The 24,920-nt window shown below is 39.7% G+C and overlaps 1 protein-coding gene across 1 annotated transcript; it reads right to left on the bottom strand.

Moving 5' to 3' along the window:
• Positions 1–1,459: 1,459 nt before the first annotated feature.
• On the bottom strand, positions 1,460–24,348 carry mfsd3 (major facilitator superfamily domain containing 3). The gene is made up of 6 exons (XM_044110976.1): positions 24,118–24,348; positions 22,878–23,677; positions 11,659–11,806; positions 7,285–7,385; positions 5,615–5,724; positions 1,460–2,458 (listed from the first exon to the last, which is right to left on the bottom strand). The coding sequence occupies exons 2-6, from the start codon at positions 23,569–23,571 to the stop codon at positions 2,252–2,254; spliced, it is 1,260 nt and encodes a 419-aa protein (XP_043966911.1). The 5' UTR covers positions 23,572–23,677; positions 24,118–24,348; the 3' UTR covers positions 1,460–2,251.
• Positions 24,349–24,920: the final 572 nt, after the last annotated feature.

Raw genomic sequence — 24,920 nt, 5'->3', positions numbered from 1 at the left:
GCCCATGTGTTACACTGGTTTATCTCTCTGTTAGTCTTGGACTGGTTTCCTGTGTTCTCGTTTGTATCCGTTTTTGTTTTGTTTTTTACCTATATCTCGACTTCAGACATGGGAATCAATAAAACTGTTATGAGCCAAATCCCAGAATAAAAAAAATGTGAACATTATGATAAAACATATAAATAAATGAAGGAACTCCTGAGTAATTAGAGCACCGTATCCTAAGGTGTGTTTGTGGTTTTAAGCAACTTTTCAAATAGAAATCTAATCAAACAGACACATTGTTCTTGGCGAATGTTCTTTTCAGAAAAGGAGGAGCGAATAAAAGCTTCTCCTCAAACCCTCCCCTCTCAATCCCACTATACCAAAAAGATAAAAAAAAAAAAAAGGAAAGCTAAGATAATGAGGCCGGGTGGGAACATGTGAAGTGGAGGTGTATTGACGGGCCGTGTAAGCCGGCCTAATCCTCCTTCACAGCATTTGTTGTGTCATTAGAGCTGTTTACGTTGCGGGTGCTGTGACATGGGGCCTATTCACTTCCGTAGCCGTCAGCCACAACCTCTGCAGAGATCCAGTGTTGTAAGTCGGGCCGCTGGCAGCCACAATGGACTTTTTAAAAGTTGAAGAACCACAAACAGACCTTCAGAGAGGATACAAGAAAACTTTGACATGATCCAGAGAAGGGGAGAGGTAAATAAAACACGCACAAAAAAAACACTTTAGAAATGTCCCCAGCAGCTTTATTTTTGTGCAAATTTCAAAGGTTTTCTTTGCCGCTCATGTTTCACAAATGGCTACATAATTAGATACATAATGTCATTGTCTTTTTCACATGATGTGAAAGAAATCAAGTGGCCAATGTTTCCTTTAGCAAAGCCTACTTGCAGGATTTCACTGTATTCTCACAGAACCTGCTGGGATGAACCTGTTTAAGACTTGAGGGAACAATTTATGCTATACAGCAGCAAGAGAAGCTATTAGTAGTTATTGTGCATTAAACATGTTTAAAAGTGTAAATTAAAAGAAACTAAAACAGTGCAATATTGGAACGTTAACTTCCAAGTAAGTCTAGTCATTCAAGTTTCTTCTGAAAGCTGACTTTCTTATTGAGTCTGGTCAAATAAATAAGACTAGATGGCACCATGCAGTGTGTAAGGCAGATGTTTCCCACAAGTGTGAGTTGTACTCTGACACTTGAGGGAATTTACAACATAAGGGTTGGCGATGTATGGTTTACGACCCACTGAAAAAGCCCTTAGCTTTAGAGCTAAATTACACTTTTATTCTCTTTCTGAAGACAAACTACAATAATGTTTTCTTTTAGCTAACACACTATGCACCATGCAGTGTGCAGATGACAAGTGTGAGTTGTACTCTGACACTTGAGGGAATTTACAACATAAGGGTTGGCGATGTATGGTTTACGACCCATGGAAAAGCCCTTAGCTTTAGAGCTAAATTACACTATATATTCTATATATATGATATATATATATATATATATATGTATATATCTTTTAGCTAACACATATGGGATGTCTATATATATATATATATATATATATATATATATATATATATATATATATGTCTATATATATATATATATATATATATATATATCGGTGTATATATATATATATATATATATATATATAACGGTGTATATATATATATATATATATATTTATATATATATTTATATATATATATATAGTATAAGAAAATAAACTAGCACTATTGCTTTTGGCTGCAGCTCTTATTGCTGACGTATAACAATATGAAACTGGCTCAGATGATAATAAGCTTTGATTATATTTCCCTTTAATTTAAGCTACTATGAAACTTTCAGTATATTTTATGTCTCTAACAAACCATCTTTCGTCAAGCGATGAATACTACCATCATATTTAAGATGTACACTGTATCCCGAAGGTTCACCACCTACCTACGCTTTTTAAGACTATTTGAGATATGTTCAGAGCAAAAATAAATAAAACATAAGGCCATCTCTGCTTGTGAAATATGACAAAAGAGCAGTCTGTCACAGAGTGATTAAAGGAAAGCGATTTTTTTTTCTCCATTAAAGAATGGCTGACACTTATTTAAGACTGTTGATATATGGAATAACTTTGCTGATCTTGATTTACGACTCTACAAAGTTTGTTTCCTTAATATTCGTAGTCGAGCTCCAATGGTCCATTATGAATGTACCTGGACTTGCCCTAAATGTAAACGTTTAAGACGGATCTCATTTGGGCTGCTCTTTGAGCTGATTCTCCCTGAGAGCGCCGGTGAAGGTGGCCGTCCACACGTGTAGGGCCGTTCCAGCCGACAGGGTGAGGAAGAAGAGGAAGGCCACTTGGAAACCACACCAGTCCACCACTCCTCCGGCCAAAGCGCTGAACATCAGCTTCCCCAGAACCTCCAGAGTCGCCAGGAAACTGTAGTGGGTGGCCTAGAAGGAGAGTGACAAGCAAAGCTACAGGTGAGCGACAAACACGGGCAGGAGATTACATTTTCTACTTAATGCGTCTACTTTAACATTCTGCGGGAGGAGAGCATTTAACATTAACTACTAAAAATCAGTATGCTTCTTTGTAAAAAATAAACAATTACTGCAGACGTGACAAAAAGGTGAATCTGAAACATTCAGGGGAAAAAAAAAAATCCCACCAAAAGATGAAAAGAAGAGACTTAAAAATCCAGGAAAAAAAAGAAACACTCACAATTTTCATCCCGTTATTTTGCGTTGTCACTCAACAGGAGAACATTTTAGAGCTCTTTCAATTGGTGAAACAAGAAAGTGTTAGGTTTTGGTGTGGACGTGTGTATTTACTTCTTCACCACACATTCAACCTCATATCATCAATCAGGGTGGAAATGTGTTTGTTTTCTTCAGACCGTCACATCTGTGTTTATTTGGGATGGCTCCAAGCAAACATCCTGCACCGTCTTCCCAAATCCAGTACTAATCAACTTGAGGCAGATTTTACTTTCTATGCTCCTCGGCAATGGAAGAAACTCCCTGAAAACTTGCGGAGCACAGAAACTGACTGAAAACATTATTGTTCACACCAGTTTAATATAAAGGTCAAAAATCTGGATTTTTTTCCAAGTCTTGGCATTTAATGTGTTTCAAATTTACATTTCAACCTTTCTGTTTGTGTCATGTTTAATATATTTGACCTTTTTTGGTTCAAATGTGATTCTCTTATGTAATTTTCAAGCAAAGCACTTTGGATGACTTTTTGTATAAATTGCACTATACAAATAAATCACTTTCATTCAATCATTTACAGTCTGTGGCTTCCTCTCTGATCCAAGCCTCCTTGTTAAGATGTGAATTTTGAATTACATGAGGCTTTTCTCTACATTGATACAGATTTCTTACAGTTTACTCACAAAAATTCACTCTGGATTGATGCCTTCAGTCAGAGGCTTCTTCAGATTCGTTGCAAGACTGACTGCTGCCAGAGATTCTGGAGATATTTGAATAATACGAGTTCCTCTTTTAGACTGTATGCAAAAGTTAAAACTGATAAACACATCAACAATCACCTCATCGAAACAAAAGATTTACTGTGAAGAAGCCCTCACTGTCATAAATATAATTCAAAAATATTTTAACGAGCTAAATTGTTTTGCAGTTCGAAAACTTGGAAAGTAGAGATATAACATTTGATCTTTTTCCAAACACTCAACACACCTTGCATTGTGACACTGTCTATAGAACAATGCTTGGAAATAAGCCAAAGATAACCTGAATAACTACAAAGAGCAATTTGTGATTTGTGATTTTGTTTATTAAAGAAAAAGAAAATCATGACTGGATGTTTTGAGCTACACCAGGTCTGGTTATTGACCTGCAGATTCAAAAAATAACTTAGAAAGAGCCTGCTTACCAAGCTGGAGTAGGCCACGGCTTTGTTTACGCAAAAAAAAAAAAAAAGCTGACTGGAAGGTGCCGGTATTTTCAAATGTTGACTGGCAAAAAGTTTCACGTTTAGACGGCACTGTGTCAATGTGTAGACGAGACTGCCAGAACGCCTCACCCTGCAGCTGCGCTTTCACACCTGTGACTTCAAACCTCCGTGGGAGACGTTCCCAAAGGTTCCTCTCTAGGAGACTCCAATCTCTGTTGATGTGTAAATGAGCGGCTGGATCGCAACAAATACGTTACGGTTTCTCTGAGAACAGCGCCCAAAATACCTTAAAAAGCAACACATCGTGCCCCTGTCTAAAGACGTGAAATTATTAGAATCACAGTCACTGACGTCTGTCGGCTTGGAAAAGATCACAGAGAATCGCAGTTAGTCAATGTCCACAAAACAGAAAAGAGTGGCGAACCAGCTAACCAAAATGACTCACAGAGAGCATCAGTGACTCATCCAGAATATCAAGCAAGTATTTTTTCATCTCACTGTACATTAGGACGTTTATATCTGATGAAACAAGGTAGCTGAAGGACTTGTATAATAATTAAACTAAACAGAGTCAAAATGTTAATGTTGGAACAACTGGTATTTTACTTGAATTACTAAGCAATGTTCTTGTTGCTTCCAAATGTGAGAATCTACGGTTTTGTCGGCCAGGCTGAGAAGCACGGCGCTCAGGGCGACTTTTTGCCGGCAGACTGTGGCAGCGCTCCGACGCACAGATCTCTGAGAGCCTGTGTGACCAAAGCTAAGTGGAGTGTCTTTATTCTGAGCAACTTGTTTAACAGATTAGGTTTCTTTCTCTTGGGTATCCTTAGCAAGCACTCACACTATCAGCTTTCTGTTACTGGATAGCACTGCTTTCAATAACACGCTCATGCTACACACATCGAGCTCAGACAAGCTAATGCGTTCCTGTCCTGGCCACGGAGATCCACAAACTGAATCAGGAAAAAGCAAAGCTGTCTCCCCCCACGCCCTTCAAACCAAACTGCAGCTCCGATCAGCACATTGTTGTCTTCGTTTACTGCCGTTTATCGGGATTTGTTTTACGACACCTGCTCCACAGGTGCATCTTCTTTTATTCTCGTTTCACACGCGAGGAGCCACAGCAATGCGAGTTATAATTTGTCACCCTCAGAGATTGACTGACTGACGGTTGCTTGAACGGCGATCGCCTTCAGGCGGTGATGGCCCAGTTACGGCGGGGACAAAAGGAGTAACAGCAAAGTGGAGAAATCAAGAAAGGAGAGCAAGAGGCTGGGAGTCAGGAAAAAAAAAAGAGCATTTAGTCCAAAATGAAGAAAAGAAAACTTAGTCGGGTAGCTGGAGGCATCCAATCCGCCAGAAGAAGGAAGCAATAAACAGAAATTGGGTTTGGGATTCATTTTGAGATTTCACAGGTAGAAACCGCTGGTGAGAAGAGGCAGGTAGAGCTGGGAATAGGTGTGGCACAGTCCTTTTCTTACAACCCCGAAAGGAAATTACTTCACATTACAAAACAGCACATAAAGCCAAGTCAGATGAGAAAAAAAAAAAACAAGAACACAACCTTTATTTCTAGCACATAAAAAGATTTGTTAAGCCACAGGATGTGATCTAACGCTGCCGAATGACACGATAACAACCAGAAACAAAACGAGAGAGGAAAACAGAGTGAATGAAGTCTTTGTTACCTGTATGCTTTCCTCGGCCCTCTGAGTGCAATGCATCATGGTAGTGAAGGTGAGCGTGGTGATGAGACCACCCAGGAAGTGTTGAACGCTCATGCTCAGGACCGCCATTCCTGCAGGAGCAAACACACCAGGCAAAGTGGATCGTAATCAGCCACAAATCATCTGCATCCAGAAAAAAAAAAAAGATGCTTTTCCTGACGGGAAAAAGGCTGAATTACTGTGTTTTCTTCATCTTTACACCTCATACTTATTCTACGTAGATGTTAAAGTGAAGAAATAAAGCACCAAGAAAAAGGTAAGCAGCTGAGGAGTAAAGTCTACCCCCCAACTCACACACACACACACACACGCACACGCACACATCTCCAAAACACATGTAGTGTTATCCTCTGAGGGGAAGTGGCAGAGCAGTGTTGGTGGGGAAACACAGAGGAACCACAGAGCCTATCTGTCTCTGCTCCCACGAACACTGAATTATTCACTCAAGACGCCGGAGTTTTTGCCGAATAAGACTCTTCAGTCAGCGATGCAAGTGTGCTGGAGTCGCACAGATACTCCGCCTGATCAGACTGGAAGAGTGGGAAGCGGAGTGTTATCATGTAATATTGAAAATCTGAAACAGAATGTTTTTCTGTTTTCTTTCTCTTTCTTTTCCCTCTCCCCTTTAACTTTTCTGAAATCTTTGTCGGGTTTCGGAACGGAGGCGGGATGGCGGGCCTCGACTTTCTGTGCGAGAGCCTTGATAGGGAAGACGAAGTCTTTGGCAAAGATAAATGGCAGAGAAGTGAATGCTAAACACTACTAGACTGGCAGCACAATGAAATCAAATGTGTCATCTGTGTCAACGTCCACAATATAATACACATTCATATTTGAACATCAGCACTGATTTGTTTAGGCCACACAATATGACAGTGTGGCCATTGACGGTCTCTGTTGTTTTTATTTACTTTCACCAAGTTTTGTAAAAGTCTTTGCATCCTTACAAATGTCTTTTTTTTATTTTTTTATTTCATCTGATACACTTAAATGTATCAGATCATCAAAGTATTTGTTTTTTATTTAGGCCAAGATAATTAAGTAAATACGATTCTCAGTTTTCAAATGATTAGTTCATTTATGGAAAAAAAGTATCTAAACCAACCTGGTCTTAAGTGAAAAAGTAAACATTCCCATTATTAAATTAACTCAAGTCTTAACATGATCTTTTGATATAACATATACAATATTTTGTGTTTTTCACATAATCATGTGATATTTTTTGGTATATTGTGCTTTGCTGTTTTTACTTGTTTGTATTTTTGCTTCATTGGGAGGTTCCTATCTCTGATCTATGTTTTTAATTTGAAGCACTTAAACCATTCTGAATATGAATTGGACTATCCAAAAGAACCTCGTCTTGCCCAATTCATTTTTGAGATGTGGTTAAAATAATTTTAAATGAACAGAAAGATGTTAAACTAACTTAATTAACACAAACACTGGAGCAGTTTTCTTTCCCCTTTGATCGTGTAAAAATCATAAGAGGAAGGGTTCGGAGGGCCTTGGCAACAGTAATAGTTTTCTGCCTGTTTTTCCTCCCAGGGATCTTCTGGATGAGCCATGAAAACTTTTGAAACCACATCTTGTTTGGAAATATAGTCTGTTTTGATTTACATCCAGTTTCTCACCTTTCATGAGCGGCGATGGTTCCAGGACAGTGAGCAAAGAACTCTGGAAGACCATGCTGATGGTACGCAACACAAACACCCGTCGCATCATCGCCCCGATGCTGCAGAGAAACAAGCAACAACACAAATTTCAGAAAGACGTTTTAAGGGCTAAAAGTGCATCAGCGGGCAACATAATGTGTAAGACGACGCCTCGGGGTTCGTAGCATTACATTTAAAGACCTTATTGTATCTCATACAATTACACTAACACACATTCACATGTCAGCAAGCGCATAAGTAAACAAGTCCCCAGACACTAATTGATTCCCTGTTAGTGCAAAGAAATCATCCCCCTGTGGGTTTGATTCGTGACGTAATCAATAACCTAAGGAGATCCTCAGCGTGAGAGAGATAATTAATCACTGCTAACATACATACAAACACACAGACACACACCTATGGGCACGCACACTGTTGATGTGACAACAGGGATTAACGGTGCCAATCACTCAGAGGATACCTGCCACTCAAAAGGACTGTGTGTGTTTGTTTATGCTTTTTCTGCATGTAATTATTTATGTGTAAAAAAGATTGAGAGGAAGAAGGGCCTGTCACACAAAGCAGAATATTTAATTCAAGACGGTAAGTGAAGCGTCTACGCCAAACTTACCACTCTACTCCTTTCCGTGGAGATCCACCGAGACGTGGCTCATTTTTAGATTGATCGGTGATCGGTAAAATGACAGCAAACCAGTCATATTCAATTAATTAGAGTATGGGTTCAGACGAGGCTGGTTTGTCAGTTTAAAAGTACTTTTTGAAAACAACAATCTTTAAGAAGGTATTAAATTTCCTTTTCTTTAATATTTTTGTGGAAAATTATCATCATTAACAAAATACACTATTTTCTCCACTGCACTCCCTCTCTCCACTCTCAGCCCCGCCTCCGCCTACATCCTGACTGGAAAACCAAGCCTGCACCATTCACATGCTAAAGACATTCCTCTTTTTGCTTCTTCTTTACCTCCTTTCTCAATGATAGTCTTTCATATGACGTTTTCTCAAGAGATGCTAAAGTGTGTGCCTGTGCGTTAAAGGGAGAGTGTGCGTGTGTGTGTGTGTGTGAGAAAGAAAACCCGCCTGGCTGCCACCTTACACAGGCAAGGCCCAGATAAGAATAGGTTTGTTCTCAGGTTGCTGCTGGTGGTTCTAAAGAGCGTTCCTGACTGACCACTCAGCCGTTTCTGATGGTGGAGTGGATAAACGTTCCAACTGGGCTTTTAGACGTGGGACACAACCTGCTGGACAACCTCGCCTCTGTGTGCTAATGTGGGGGTGAGAAGAAGAGGTGAGGAAGGAAAAGTGTTCATCTGGCACAGGGTGGCACGGAAAACTAAATGGTATAGATGAACTTTTAAAGACTTATCGGCAAATATTTTAATCTTTACTAGTATTTTCAAATATTTAAAAATAGAAATAAAGTAAAAGTAAAAAAAAAAAAAAGATTTTTGGGTCATTATATGTTGTGTGTGGAAGACAAATTTTACCTTTAATAACCAGGTTATTTCGTTCAAACATTAAAGTCAGTAGACCTGAGAGAGTCCTGCAGTAGCAAAGGGGCAGTAATACTAAAAATGAGCATCCAGATCCATGGCAACAAAGCTAAAACAGAAAATCATCTGCAAAAATCTCTTAAAAAGACATCATTGCTGTTCATCTACTTGGAAAAGTAGTTTACAAACTAGTTGTCATTTGACATTAAGCAATAATTGCAAGTGCAGATCTTTCCTGGAGCAGATTTGTTCATACATCCATCCTGAGATCAGTCAAAGAGGCTCTCAGAGAAACCCAAGACTACCATCTAAAACTCTGTCAATGTTTATAATTACAAAATCACTGAATGTGCATTTGTGGTTCTGAACAGCAGCTTTTATTCACAAAATTCTTTAAAAAAAATGAATGTGACAGCACAAATAATGCTCCAATGTTGCATCTGAACAACAACTTGACCTCTGCTACACTGGTCCTTTGGACAGTAACAACAGGAGTGGCAGAGGAGAAACGTGTAGCTGTGTGTTAGCCATGATCTAGCAGTTCTGTGTACGGAAGCAAGTCTTTCCAGAATAAATTCATTTACAAAGAAACTTCTGCCTTTTACTCTGCTGTTATGTCCTATAGAAAGTACTCCTAGTCTAGTGCTTTTGTGTTTTCATCTATTTTCTTCTTCTTAGCCTATTTATTGTGAGTCTATTTTAGCCGGATATTTATTTAAGTTAAAAGAAAGTTGCTCCCCTCCACTGTCACCACACGCTTGCTCTGGGTCAGAGGTTGCTGCAGCATCAACGGCTCAATCCAATCGGCACTAAATGATTACAGAAATTTTGACCCTAGATTATGTAATGTTGCAGGGTTTCATAATTTAGATCCAAATAGGCACTGGATGAGAATCTGACTTTATGGTTGGACTGTATCAGTATAAATTTGACTGTTTTGACCTGCATTTGTACTAAGCTTGACTTCATATAATTACATATGAATTCAAAATGCTATTTATTCAACCTATTCTGGAGACAGAATAGGTAGAAATGCAACACACCAAGAATTTTCTGGCCTTATTTATAAAGAACAATAAGCATCAACCTATCAATATTTCACCAATTTTTACAAACGCATTTACAAACGAATTGCTGTATACTGTATGAGAGCTCAGCATACACATTTATCTCATACGTAAAAGCAAAGTCCAAGTGAGGGTATTCAATTAGGCCATTTTGAGATTATTTTTTATGTGAAAAGACATCTTGGTGGGTTCAAGCTTATATAAAAAAAATCCACAAAATATGTCTGTATCCTTGGAAGAATGACACAATAGGATGACATAGCTCCAAGTGTTTTCTGCCTTTAGTGGTGTGTGAACAGTTTATTCCCTGTACAAGTGAGATGGAGACAGTGCGAAGGATCAAAAGGCAAAGTATCACAATGACATCTTTTCAAAGCACTTTAGCCCTTAGAAAAGTTTGGCCTTTGGAGGTTTCCTCTTTGTTTATTAGTGTTCCTTCACGAAGGGAAAGAACCAAACAGGCTGACATCAGAGAGAGAGAAAGCAGAGAACAAAGGTCTGGGCAAGCTAGCATGCACATACAATACTGACACAGATACGGGCAGGTGGGATAAAAAGACACCACAAGTCGACATTAACCAGAGAGAAACAGAACATTTGCTGCCAAGTGATCACATGATGCAACTTGACGTGACACTGGGAAAAACAGCACACAAGCTTCACCTTAAGAGAAAGGACATCTGGATATATTGTTGAAATTAAAACAATGTAAAGACTCCTATCTCTGCAACATCACTTCATATCTGTGTTTAAAATGCATGTTATGATTCACAGTCCTCTGCATTAGGTCTGTGTTGATAACAAGTTTTGCTGGACGATAAATTGTCCTGGAAGTTGTTGCGATAAACACTAATACGTTTGTTTTGAGGCCATTTTCAAGCAATATATTGATAATGGCATAATAATGCAAGACCACATTCTCAAATATACATAAACTTAAAACTTTTTATGAACATTTAACACTCAAACTGGAAGACAATATAAATATAAAGCTAGATAAACTGATCAAAATCTCGATAAACAGAAGGAATAGATCAATTTAATTTGAAATGGCTTTCAGTGTGTCATCAGAGTTAGCAAACCAACTGAGAGGTTTCCATTCCTCACAGCCTTCACAGCATAATAAGTCAGTGTAACAACTTAGTATTTGTCGGGAAATCTAATACCTACATTCAGCTGCATCTATATTGTCTCTGCAAACTGAGGGGCGTGCGCATGCGTGTGTGTGCGTGTGTGTGTGTTTTTATGCGTATTCTGCGTGCACCTGAGTGTGTGTAAAGGCTTTGCTGTTCCTGCTGTTCTCACACCACACGCCACACAGGGGGTCCCTGAGCTCTCAAACAAGGCAATGTTTACTTAAATTACCGTACACACCCCGAGAGAGCGAGAACGAGAGAGAGAGAGAGAGAGACAAAGGTACAAACACACATTAGCACGTACGTACACAGAAGCCAATAAAGTGAAGCAACAGTGATGAAGAAATGTTAAAGGGGAAATCTGCATGATGAATAAGGTGAGGAAGAAGGTAAAGATGATTGCAATATCTTAAATGATGAGGGAGCAGCATACACACTTTTTATCATATTGAATATTTTTATCGTGGTAGTTGTTGTTTTGGGTATTTTATCTCCACCTGAACTTTTATGTTTTTGTCACTACGCCCTACAAATTAGCTGACACTGAAGGTCGTTTATAATGCCGACCAAGCGTCTTAAATCAACAGTGCATAATTTGAAAATCAACAGTGGCTTCTCACTGCTGATGACGACTACCTGAACTGGGCGAGCAGCAGGCCTCCGAGGGATGAGCCGCAGATGGAGAAGCCCATGGCGACAACGCCGTTCCAGAAGCTGAGCTCTCTGGCTGTCATGTGGTGATCCAGGAGGAAAAGAGGAAACATGGTCACAGCACCCTGCTCACCTGGAAAAATGGGAAAGAGGCACAAAAAGTGAGATGAGAGACTGGAAAGAAGAAAACCAGAACAACACAGCTGGACAGCAGTTCAAGCTTGAAGCATATTGGTGAGAAAATCTGTCTTTTCAGGTTTATGTCAGAAAAACAACTTCAACTTTATCTGTCCCTGCTCTCCGAAAGTGATATAGAATTAATGCATTCAAATGTTTCTAAATGGTCCCTCAGTCTGGAGCCCCACAGTCATGGAAAAGACTGCTGATTTGACACCGACAACCTCCATAAGGAGGGAGAGCCACAAAACGTCATTGCTAAAGAAGCCGGTTGCATGCAGAGCATTGTATCAAGCATATTCATAGAGCTGAGTAGAAGGAAAAAGTGTGGTAAGAAAAGGAACAACAGCAACAGGGACAACTGCAGCTTTGAGAGGATTGTCAAGCGAAATATCGTTAAGTATTTAAATGGTCAAAATGTCTAAATCATTAAACTCCATATGTATGGAATAATAAAACACACCAGACCCAATGATGCAGATGAGCTGAAGGCTGCTAAGAAACCTGGACCTCACCACAGCAGTGCTGCAGACTGATCGCCTCCATGCCACGCCGCATTGTTACAGTAATTTAAAAGGAGGCCCAACCAAGAACTGAATGTATACAAATGAAAAAATTTTTCAGAAGCTTCACCTTTCTGTTTAAAATATCGCTTAGTTATTGATCTTATGTAACATTTTGATTTTCTGAGAGAGTTTTTATTTTCTTTAAGACATAATTAAAATTACAAAACGTGATGGCAAGAAATATTTCACTCTCTGTGTAAGGAATAGGTTTCACTTTTTGAAATAAGTGACAGAAAAAACTTTCATATAATTAATATGAACCGTCTTTCATTATACTAAATTTTTTTAGATGTATTTCTGTATTTTGTTTTTCACAAAACAAGCCGATTTTTCATTGACAATAAAAATATCAAAGTCAAATGCAATGAGGAGGTTGGAGCAAACTGTTTAGCCTGCAAACCCGAAGAACACACTTTTTTCTGGAGATGACGGCTGCAGGTTTAAACGAAGCGCTTCGATGTGCTGCGTACCTAGTCCTATTCCTGGAAAGTGTCAATAATAGATGCCCGACAAGAAAAAGAATACCCTCAGTCACTTTATCAAAAAGGGGCCTAGCACTTTTCCTAAAGCTCAAAAGAGAAAACACAACAAAAAAAACACAGAAACTTCCACAGATGAAACAGACCTCACAAAAACCTTTCAGTCAAAATAAAAAGTTTCTGTCAGACAGTAAGACTTTCTTCTGTGTGGCGTTGAGTGTGGGGGTAATGTTCTGTGGAACATTACAGTAAAATATTCAGTGGTGCCGACTACACAGTGTTATTATATTAATGGAGACTGACTTCAGAAAGACAGTGGGACCAAGGAGCTGCATGAGTGACAGCTTGGCTCCCAGACTGCTGTCAAAGACGACGCAACACAACCGACGACTCACTCACTCAGTCAGCCAGGAGACAAACAAAAATAGAGAAAGAGACGGGGAAACAAAGACAGATGAAACAGACTCCCAGTGATTGGGAGTGCAGCAGCAGAATTAGAGTGTCACCGCTGTAACAATGGTGTGACAACCTTCGTGAAACCTGGGGAGGAAACGTGGATTCTCTCTGTAGCAAACGCTCGTCTCTCACTTCTGTCACTCATGTGTTACCGCTGGCAGATTACACATGCTCAGTACATACAGACGGGACTGACTGTGCCATGAAGTTTGTCATAAATGTTAATTTAACCAATCAGATAGGACGTTCGCCTTCCGACAGACAAGTGTGTTTTGTTTTTCCGTCTTTGAGATGAAGTCGGAGAGAAAAGAGAAAACACTGCAGGTTCACAATGATCTTTCTCATCACAACAGATCTGAAGAACAGAGAGGAGTGAGTAGAATAAGCAAAAATAAATAAATGAATAAAAAGATTAACACAATACTAGCCCTCTTGTATTTTATTGGCTGAAAATGAACCATACGTGATTTACCTGAGCACCAACAACCACCTTTCCCAAATACGCCAACAAGAAGAGAATTTAAAGGAAAAGGAAGATTAAGAGAAACAAAAGGACTTTCTAATTCTTATGCATTTTACCAATGCTATAATAACATTTTCAACTGACATCCATGTTGATAACACATTATCTCAGTAAATGTTGCAAAAAGCAAACATTCACTGCTTTCAGCTTAAATGTAAGGATTTGTCCCAAAATTTGATTATCTATTGTGTGTGTGGTGTTTTTTAAAGAATCACTACCAGCTAACATGCTGCAAAACTCAAAAATCTGATCTCTTTCAATACAGTGAATACACCATATTAGGCGCCATCATTTGTTGTTCGACATTCTTCAGTGTTGCTGAGACTCAAAATGAGCAATTTAGTATCAATGCTTAGAAAAGTAAGAAAGTAGATATCTGAAGGTAGACTGTATTTTCTGCTATATGTTGGGACGCGTCTAAGTCTTACTTAGGCTGCAAGAAAGCGAAGTCTTACATAGAGAAGGACATGAATCTGCTGTTTTACGAAAATATCTTTTACGAAAATATTTTACGTATCTGTTAAAATCGTCACTGTGTGCTGACAGTAAAATATGATACAGATAATCTGTGCAAAAACTGAACTCCTCCCTGTGGTCCTACTGCAATCTGCAGAAGCCCATTGTTCTGCTTGGCCCTCATTGGTTGTTCAGAAACAATCAATGAGAGCCAAGAGGAATGTCTTAACAAAGGAATGTCACACTTGTGTACACGCTGCTCACATCCTCCGCCACTCAGGACAGCTGTTTACCCACCACAACCGGTGGCCATGCTTACTCGTCTGCACATTTACAGCTCCTTCCTCTAATGCAAGAAAAGCAAACATGTAAAAAAATATATTTTTATATATAAGTTACCAACTGCATCTTCAATATTTTGACTGTTAATAAAGTAAACATGATGTGATTCTAACTAACTGTTTCTTTACACATGGGGTATTGGTTGGAAATATAGGCAAATATGAACAAGTAGATTATCCCATTAACCATTCTCCAAGCAAGAATTGTCTATTTTAGCAGGGACTCTATTATATTAAGCAAGCAAGGAAGGGGAGAAGACATCATAAAACGGAATAAAAAGGGAATCAGTGAGGAAGAGGCTCACACAAAAAAATGAAAGAGATTATTGAGACAGAAACAGCAATAGGTCAATTAAGAAAAGAGAACCAATAGGAGAAAACCAATGTAGCAAACGAGCATCACACAGTCAAGAACAGGAAGACACAAACAGCACATGACGCAAGAGAGAAGATAGCACTCAGTGATGAAGATGGCTGCAGACAGAGAAGCAGGAGGAGGAGGGGAAGCTGAACAGAGACATTGTTAGGAAGTTAGTGAAGAGGAAATAGAAGAGGGATGGCAGGCTCAAAGAAAACTGTGTTTACAGACAGCACACTCAGACAAAACTATTTACCGTTAAAAGAGCGACAAGCTTTAGGAAGGGGGTGTTTTGTGGATCCTGGTTATTTAAAAGGCTTGTAAGCACACACATATATTTAATAACATTTCCTAAACTTTTGCAACAACAATCCAACACATTGTTAAATGAGACTAAATTTGTGATTTATTGTCAGCTGCCAAACCATTTCTGAAAACCCATCACCTGCTACCATCTGCATGGCTTGCAAAACTGTACTTTGGCCGTGTGTTTTGTTGTAACAAATCTGTGTTTCTAACAAACTAAATGATATTTCTCCAAACTGCTGTGCCTATAAACATCTTCTGAAGGTTTTTAATTTACTGAAGCCTCAACCAGATCATCTTTATTTTAATGTGACATATAATTTAGGGGGTTTTCAAACACATGTCATGGGCTTTCTATATTTTTTTTATGTAGTGTTAGATTAGGCTCGTCCAGACGTTAACGCCTAATCTAAAGTGTGTCTGAGCATCAGAGACAAAACAGTCCTGAGTGGGACATCCCAAAGTAAAACACTTTTCAGTCCTTGGCTTTAATAACAAAACAAAAATAAGTTGTTGAGCTAAAAAAAATAAACAAATAAAACATGAAAGAAAAATTAATTATGATTAAAATTTCCATTGTTTTGCAATGCCAAAAAGTTAACTTCAAAGCACTTTTTAACAGCAAAAGAGAAAATATGTAACCATAATGATAACTGTACATCTATTTTACTGACTACTGTCGTACTTCGGAGTCAGAAATAGTAATGTAAAATCGATCTGTGTCTGTCTATTGGCGGTACAAAAAAAGGATGGAGTGAGCAATTTTCTTACAAAGATGATCCTTGAAGCAAACGAGGGTAAGCTCCTTGAACATAAACAGAGGTGGGACCAACTGGACTAGAGTTTTAATGGAATGTGACCTATAAAAACATTTTGACAGCTACAGGCAAAACATGCACTGATTTCTAAGTTTAAATTCAAATTTCAAAAATCCCACATGAAAATGAAGTGCTGTAACTCATCCAATGTTCGTCAAAGAGTTGTTGTACATACTGATGGCAACAAGGACCTCCTGTAGTGGTTTGTATTACAATTCATCTTTTTCCAGTTGAGAACCATGGCTTCAAAGTTAGAGGATCTCTCATCCCAGCCACTTTCAGCTCAGCTACAAAACGCTCCAGTGCACACTAAAGGACATGGATTTAGTCTCTGCAGCTGCACCTTAAGATCCTGTCCATGAACACCACAAACAGGATCGGTGACAAGGGGCAGCCCAGGCTGTCTCCTTCCACACTGGGAACAGGCTTGAATACAGACACAACTCTTGCTTCGGACGTACAAGGATCAGATAGCAATTAAAAGCCGCCCAGAAACCCCTTCCTACCCCATCGAGCACCTGGATAGGTGGGCTGGTCCCCATTCCCCCTTTCTAAATTGTCAAAGGGTTTTCAATAATGCCAACCGAATATCTCTTTCTATAACCTCTTCAAATTTTTCCCTTATAGAAGTTTTTGCTTTAGCAACCAAAGACAAATCAGTCCTCCTGGCCACCCAGTACATGTCAGCTGCTGCATTAATCCCCAAGAACAACCAACCCCCAAAGTCCTTTTTCCAGCCTGATGGCTACCATCACCACTTGTAACCTCTAGAAGGTCTTGTGCTTGCCACCATGACAGTTACCAATAACCTTCAGGCCACAGTTCTTCAAAACCGCATCTGCAACAGAGGTCCTGAATTAATATAATACCATGTCCCCAACCTCCCTCAGGAAATGAGAGACGTTCTCCTGGAGCCATAAGTTGAAAGATGTCCTCACTATCAGATGTGCTCATCTCAAATCACCAGTTCAGGTTCGTTAAGTTTAACCGGCAGACTGCTCTGCCAATGGCTCTAACTCACTACCAAGTGGTGATCAGCCCGTCTCTTCACCCGAGTGCCACGATGCTGTGCTGCAGGTCTGATGATACAATTACGAAACCCAAGCACTTCTCTTCTGCTAACACCTTTGTTTCTGCATCGGCATTGAAGTCTTCCAGGAGCAACACAAAATCCCCTGATGGGAGCTCTTCCAGGACACACCCAAAGAGTCCAACACCTCCCTTTTAACTTGTCTGATCCAAAACACTTGGAACATCAAGACATCATGAACCAAACCTAGTAAAAAAGGATTTTTTTACAACAGAATGTGACATTTCATTATACGTTATCTCAAAATCACCGTTCTAATGGCCTTCTCCATTCTTAAACTACAAATCCTGAATCCAACTTAAATAAAGTGCTCACTGAAAAGTGTTATTGCATAATTGTTAGTCATAACACATCGCTACATACTTCCACGCTCTGATCAGGTGCATGTAGCTCCACACACAGTCTAGAAAGACAGTTTGTCCAGCTATTGTATGTCTTAGAAATATACGGATATCTCGTTGCCAACACAATATCTGGCAAGCTAATTCATACACAAGTGATTTTAGGGTAATACATTCAATGGGTACATTCAGGCACATGGGTTTAAGGTTGAAGCCGTGTGTAGGTGTGTATATACATGCAAAGGAGTTCCTATGGAGTGGAGCTGGGAAAGGAAAAGTTTACGATGATCGTGTGAGGTTGGCGAAGACCTGACCTTCCTGTGGCAGCTTAAACAAAAGAGCTGTCAGAGCAGGGGAGATCACCGAGGACACACAGTCACCTTGCAGAACAGAATTAGCACTCTCCGCCAACAACAGGGTAAATGAAGACAGCTTCATACATTCGACATGTATGAGGACAATGCAGCATGCACGTACACAAACAGAAGGTCCACAGGGATACACACGCACCTGCACGCACTGTTCAGCTCCTCGGGTTCACTAGGGACAGCATAAAACCTGCCTATATGGAATTTCACAGTGCCTAATGCATATTAGTCTTTTGTCACACACTTGGACACAAGGGGTTCTTTATGGCACTCAGAACTCAAGAACATGCAGACCAGAACATAAGGTAACAGCGATTGCATAACCCCTCCACAAATACCAAGCCCTCTAGGCCACTGGGTAGGATTTTCTTCTTATGGATTTTTGGACTAAATGAACTTTGCAATATGAAGTTAGGTTTTGTTAACCACTCCAATAAGATTTCATTTTACCATTCTGCTAATAAAACAAGCTAAGTCTTTTTATTATTATTATTACCAGTTAATCAATGCAAGTGCTTTACTTTTTTTTTTAGCATTTATCCATCTATTGAAGCAAGAGACCCATTATGAAGTTCAGCTAAACCTTTTAATGACCCATTCATTTAAATTAGGTTTGCTGATGAAGGAAAACATAAAACATGTAGGAAAGAGGGTCCAGTTGAACTGGATTGGTATCTCCTGGTTAGGGAATGACACAAATGAATTTTTAAAGCTTTGTCACTTTTAGGATTCATCACTTTTAGGATTTATCTCTATTTCTGACCTAGCATCGTACAGCATAAGGATGACAAAGTGATCAAAGTGTGTTTCACAGTTTGATGGAGCACCAAACATTTTTTAGTCAATCCAACATTTTCCCTAGTATTATCATGACAGATTGGACATGGTAGGTGAACACACTAACCTAAACCTGAAGACATTTAAAGTTATCATGTAAATTAACAAGGCTAAGTCTGTTTACTTCTATTGCAGTTCTGCTCTCTGCCTTACTGGAGGAGTCATGTGGTGACTGTTTATTAATTCATCCTCTTCCCCAGTCTTCACTCCAAGACCCTGTTATTTTTTTCTCTGTTGAAATACCTCAACTTTAACTTGAATGGTTCTCCAACTTAGTCAGATGTTCAGTTCTGGTTAGAGCTAGAGTGGGTATTTTTCACATTCTGGTTCCTGTGCATGCTGCATCAGCTTTAAATGCTCCAGATGTTATCTTTTCAATGTGAAATGTGACAATGATGTGTTAAAACTAAAATGTACTTTATGAGCATCTCAGTTATAGTTATTATAATTATTAAAATATATTAAAAGGTTTGTGGTGCTTCTAGACCAACATACGTTAAGATCACCCACAACTTCCAGTGCTCTCTCACCATTGGCATTTATAATTCCTACTGGAAGTCCAAAATGCTGATCATCAAGTGAATTAAGAGTAACTGGGGCATTTTCTATCCCAACTTCATCAAGCGAAGACAAGCTGACAGCAACTGGCAAGTGGCAGTCATTTCAACAATATTGCGACGCTTTAATATCTTGAAATCTTGTACAACAAGATCTTGTTACGCCCCACAAAAATACAGATATACTGTGAAACTGCGTTATTTTTACTGAATGTTATCGTACCTTGAGAATATTATACCTCTCCATGTCTACCACGTTTTGGGAAAACGTGGTTGATGAGATTTTGGAAAAGTATTTGCAACTCCAGGCCTTCATTGTTTGCCTCTACCCTGGCTCATTTCCCATGTTTCCTGGGCGGCCTCCCTCCCTCCCTCCCTCTCCCCCTTGTCTGTTGGTCTACCCAGACAGTTCACCCACCAAGCTGGTGGCCTCAGATGGCACAAGGGTCACCGTTTAGACACGAGGCAGCAAATGATTGGCCACAGAGTTGGAAGCAGAGCAAACTCAGAGTTCATTAGTGGTAGATGAGGGAGAAGGGGTTTTTGTGCTTGTATATGCGTGTTATTATGAGAGGTGTTGGGGTGGGTGGGGGGGGGGGCTGTTCAGACAGACAGATTACCGGTCTCACACAAACATATCCACATACCCCCTTGAACAAAAACAATACTGTCTCACATAGGTCACACATTTAAGATTCATCTAAAATATAAGATACACATATAGATTGGACTGGGTTGCAAAGATGGGAGGCATTGAAATAGCAAAAAGGGGAAATTCTGTAATGTGACGACTGCAAAGAAGGAAACCAATAAATGCACTGACAATGCTAAACTTGATAACTGTTGTATTCTTGAGCAACAACCAATAATGTGTTGTGTGCCTTCATGTGTGAGCTCAGGGATCAGAGAGAGTGTTGCATGGGGGGGGCTGCTCCTAGACAGATTAGGGGGTCCAGCCAGTCTTCATATTTTGTCTAGCAGTGTCGTCTGCAGGGGATTATCCGATTACTGAACCAACCTCAACACTAAAAAAGAAAAAAAGAAAAAACACACACACTCATGTACACTGTTTAAAAAAACAAAGCTGTATGCATCCATGCTCCATACACAGGAAAGAACTGTGCAAATCTGAGGAGACAATTAGAATCCCACCACCCACTTGCACACATACATGTAAGTACACATCAGCAAAGATGCATGGTCTCCTCTATTTCAGCTTCTTAACGCCACAGACACAAAGACGCTCTAATCCTCACATAATCCCCTTCTGCTACCAAAAACCAAACTCTGGTCATATTAACTCTCGCTACCAAACACTCGAGCTTAACTTCTACGGGACCACCTTAGATTTTAACTTTCTACTGTTGACGACAAGTTAGCAAACTAAAAGAAGCTCACGGCGCTTTGTGGAGTAACTTTCTGCACTCATTCTGAGTACCAGAAGCTGCTTCATCTGACCAGAGACTGTATTTCGTAGTGTTCTCACAGGAGACAGAACAAACTGGCTTGCAACAATTACTGCCACACACTTCAGCAATACACTGGTGGCTCTGTTTAGTTGTTACTGAAACACCAACAGTGACATCTAGTGGTGATCTAGAGGTCTCGGACAGCAACACCAATCATAATAAAATGACCAAAACCGCAAATTTGTTAAGTCTCACCTTAAAGCAGAAAATGAGAAAAAAGTGATTGAGTTAAATATTTGATTGCTCCATCAAATTTGTTTCTGTCTTTCATCATGTTGGTGGGCTTTATGATCATCTATACATTATTATACGAGCTTAAAAGAGGGTAAATGAATTTCCTTTCTCAGTTCTTGATGCCTTTCTGAACACAGGATTCTCGTAATTCATTTCAAAATGCTGTATATTTTCGAGACTCAAATTTCCAGGTTTTTAGTCCAACTCTACAATACAAATGTAGCTGTTCCTCAGGTTTTACATGACACGTAGGCAAAAACCATGGATGGATTTGTTGAACCATAGATGTATGGACAGGTGGGTGGAATAATGGAAAGTTCAATGGGCTGATGGAAATACTGAAGAACAGATGAATGCAAGTATATTTTCTGTACAATAAAATTAAAATGTGATGTTGGAACAGCTTTTTTTTTCAGAAATCCAGATATTTATTATAATAAATAATCTGGTTATTTAGTTTAAGGAAACCTTCTGAATAGTTCAAACAGTGGCTGGGGAATGATGGCTTTGGAGTTCGCAATCGAAACTGGTAACATGTTGTATGTCTTTATGCAATGGTTACTCAGTTTGTGTGTTTCTTATCAGGTCTTTTCTTCAGATGTTAAAGTTGATATAATCAAAGTGAATACCTTGTGGTTACTACCAATTGGTATTGTGAGACTGACTGAATAAGTATGGTTATATTATTTATTCAATATTTAATGAGGAGCTTTTCAAGCTCCAGTTGGAAAAATTAACTGAGGTCTCCTCAGGTCAAATTTGCAGCTGGGGAAGAAAAAGATTGTTTACCAACCCTGAGCTAAAAATCCAAAATGGCTGACTGGCATTGAATAGTGAAAACATCTAATTATTATTAGTCAAGTAGCACATCTAATTATTTTTTTATCTAATAAACATCTTTCTTGGATAAAAAAAATATTTTTTGTCAACATGCTGAAAGATTGTTCTAAATATAAAAAATGGAGAGCTTTGGTCTGCTAGTAGTGGTCAGCCTTGTCGTCAAGCTTATTAGTTAAATCCTACTGGTTTTAAAACTTGGAGAGGGCTGGTTGTAGAGAATTCACCATAAATTACCACCAGCACTGGTTAGGCCACTGAATTCTCTTTCTGAGCAGCTTCTGATGCAGCCAAGTTAAAGATGCATTGTTATGTCAAACTTTGCTTAATTTCAATCAATCAATGAAGCAACCAATTTTAGCTATAAAGCACATTTTGTGTTGGAAGCAGATTGCTGGAAACACATAACAAAAGGTATTTCTGAACTGGGTTTGGACCATCGAGGGTCACAGTCTGCAGGTGCAAATAGCAGAGTTGTGAAGTAAACAACTTGCACACAGACTGTGCAAGTAAACACACTGTGTGCACGCCAACACACATAGTGTGTACGCCAACACACAGAGTGTGTTTACTTGCACACAGAGTGTGAAGTAAACACACACTCTGGGGGATGTGTGTTTACTTCTGGGGGGATACTCCCTTTTGCTCCAAACTTTGTAAGAGGGCTGGTGGATATTAAAAGCGATGCGCCTTCATCTTTTCTTCACTTCCCTGGACTAGCCAGGGGAGTCATTGCTATATTCTTTGCTTAATTTCTTAACAAAATAATAATCAAAATGCATTTTGATTTGTTCTTGATTGACTCAGTGTTTCACCTTAATTAAGACTTATTTATTTCTTTAACAGCATGAATGACATGATGAAATAATGACACTCTGGTAATTTCATTGCAATAAGTTTAAGCAGCAGAACACACTGCATGCATACATCCATTGCTGTCAAGTTTTGCTTGTTTAAAAAGGAAACACATTTGCATAGTGATTAGACTTACCAAGTTTGTATGTGAGCACATATAGGATAGTCCAAGGTGTCCCGGGCACTGCCATCAGCTTCCTCCATATCCTCCACGGCCTCATAGCCTCTGCTCCCTGCCCCCCCCTCCTGCTGCCATCTGCCTGCTTTATGCTCTCATCGTCCAGCACAGGGGCCCCCCACACAAACAGAGCCACGCCTGCATACACAAATGTCAGGAGCATAAACATCCAGCTCCATCCAGCCACATCAATCACAGCTAGGAGCCCACCACCGGCAAACACTGATCCAGCCTTATATCCCACAACCTGGGCCGTATTGCCCAGTCCGAGCTCCCCGCGTCCTTTCAACAGCCCAACGGCAGCCCCGTCTACAGCAATATCTTGAACAGAGGCGAAGGTGTTCATGGCCAGCAGAGTCCCAGCCACACCCCAGATGTGTGCTTCTGGAGCCAGGGCAGCACTGGAGAGGCATGTCAACGCCAGCCCAGACACCGTCCCCACCAGCCAGCGACGTTTGGTTCCCACTCGGTCCACCAATGGGGCCCAGAGTACTTTCAGCACCCAGGGAAAGTAGAGGATCTTGGTGAAACCAATGCGTGTCAGAGAATGGCCGGCTCCACGTAGGTACACAGGAAGCAGAGAAGACTGAAGACCATAGGGAATACCCTGGACAAAGTACAGCAGGCCCAGGAAGACGAGTTTGTCATTCATGATCTACTTCCAAAAGTGATTCTGGGGTGAAGCAGACTCTGAACTGGTCCATGGGTCGGTATTCACATTAAAGGGTGTGTTTCGAGCGAACTGCAACTTTTTTGACCTGAAACATGAGAAACAAAGATGGAAAGATCAAGGTTAGTCAAGGTGAACTCGGTCTGTATGATGTATTAGGTAGCTAAGTCCTTCCAGCAGCCTTATAAGGTTGGCAGCTCATTGCTGTTTTACTGCTTCTCTGCACAGCTCAGTTACATCTAGTAACGTTACCCCGCCGGCTTCCTTAAAGTCAAACACCCTTTTGCTCATTCAGTATCACAATTAAACATGCGTTTTAATGTGCATCATCACAACACATGCACAGTGACATTTATAAATAGACCTTTTACAAACTGCTAAGACTCGGTTAGCGGGCTAGATCTGCACCGGGTTAACACTTTAAAACACGTTTATATGACGTGTCAGCATTAGTTAAGGCGCTGTTGTAACAAAAAAAGTAATGAAGAGTAGCTCTGCGGCTGCTATAGGAGGTACTTTCACACGTACAGAGAGAAACGCTGGGTCTTGCAGCTTGAGCTAACCGCTGAGTGTCCTCCGCTTGTTTACAGTGCTGGGCTGGGTCCTGAGGTTGCCAGGTACTAGCTTCCAGAACGGCCATCCCCCTTCTGCGGATAACCAGCCGGACAGGTTTTGTTTCTTCTTCTCTGAAGTTTCGCCGCAGCCGGCATTATTCACATTACAATACTGCCATCTCATGGATTTAGACCAGCATGAAAAAACTACAACTGTTTGAAGCAGAGCATTTTTCAATATCTAGTCGTTATACCACTTTTTTTTCTTTTTTTTTTATCTCAGTGGAACATACATGGTTTAATAAGGGTTACATACATACATGTAGGCCTATTCCTTGGCCTAAAAAAAGTTTTGCTATAAGATAAAACTGTGTTTATATATTGTGTAACTAATAAACCACGGCATTCAGTTTTCTGAGACTTCTGTTGCTTCTTGCCTTTTCTTTGAACTAAATATTGCTTTTCTAAAGTGTACACAAAGAAAAACACAAATTTTATTTTATGCTTTTGCGAGAAACATCTAAAATTATTAAGAATGAACACCTTGCTCTACTTTTAATGTGACACATTTTATACAGTTGAACCTTTATTCATTTGCATTCTGCACCTCAAGCTACAGTTTGTCTGTAGATTGTAAAATATCAAAGAAATCTTTGCTCTGGCCTCCAAATTACTAAAATAAGGTTGCTTTCAGTGTTTAGTTCTTCATGTACTGTCATTATTGCTTGTTAATTAATTGCTGAAAGCAACTTGTGTTTCCCAAAACTATCTGGTTCA

The sequence above is a fragment of the Gambusia affinis genome, linkage group LG03 (assembly GCF_019740435.1).
Source record: "Gambusia affinis linkage group LG03, SWU_Gaff_1.0, whole genome shotgun sequence".
NCBI classification, from domain to species: Eukaryota; Metazoa; Chordata; class Actinopteri; order Cyprinodontiformes; family Poeciliidae; genus Gambusia; species Gambusia affinis.
This window is presented reverse-complemented; position numbering and strand designations above follow the sequence as displayed.

What these genes read in the sequence shown, in the direction of transcription:
- mfsd3 (XM_044110976.1), bottom strand. Translation starts at nt 23,571, where the DNA reads ATGAATGACAAACTCGTCTTCCTGGGCCTGCTGTACTTTGTCCAGGGT. An exon ending in CTGCTGCTCGCCCAGTTCAG is followed by an intron (nt 7,386 to 11,658) that starts GTAGTCGTCATC and finishes GTTTCTCTGCAG; the next exon opens with CATCGGGGCGATGATGCGAC. An exon ending in GGGCCGAGGAAAGCATACAG is followed by an intron (nt 2,459 to 5,614) that starts GTAACAAAGACT and finishes CTCTCCTTCTAG; the next exon opens with GCCACCCACTACAGTTTCCT.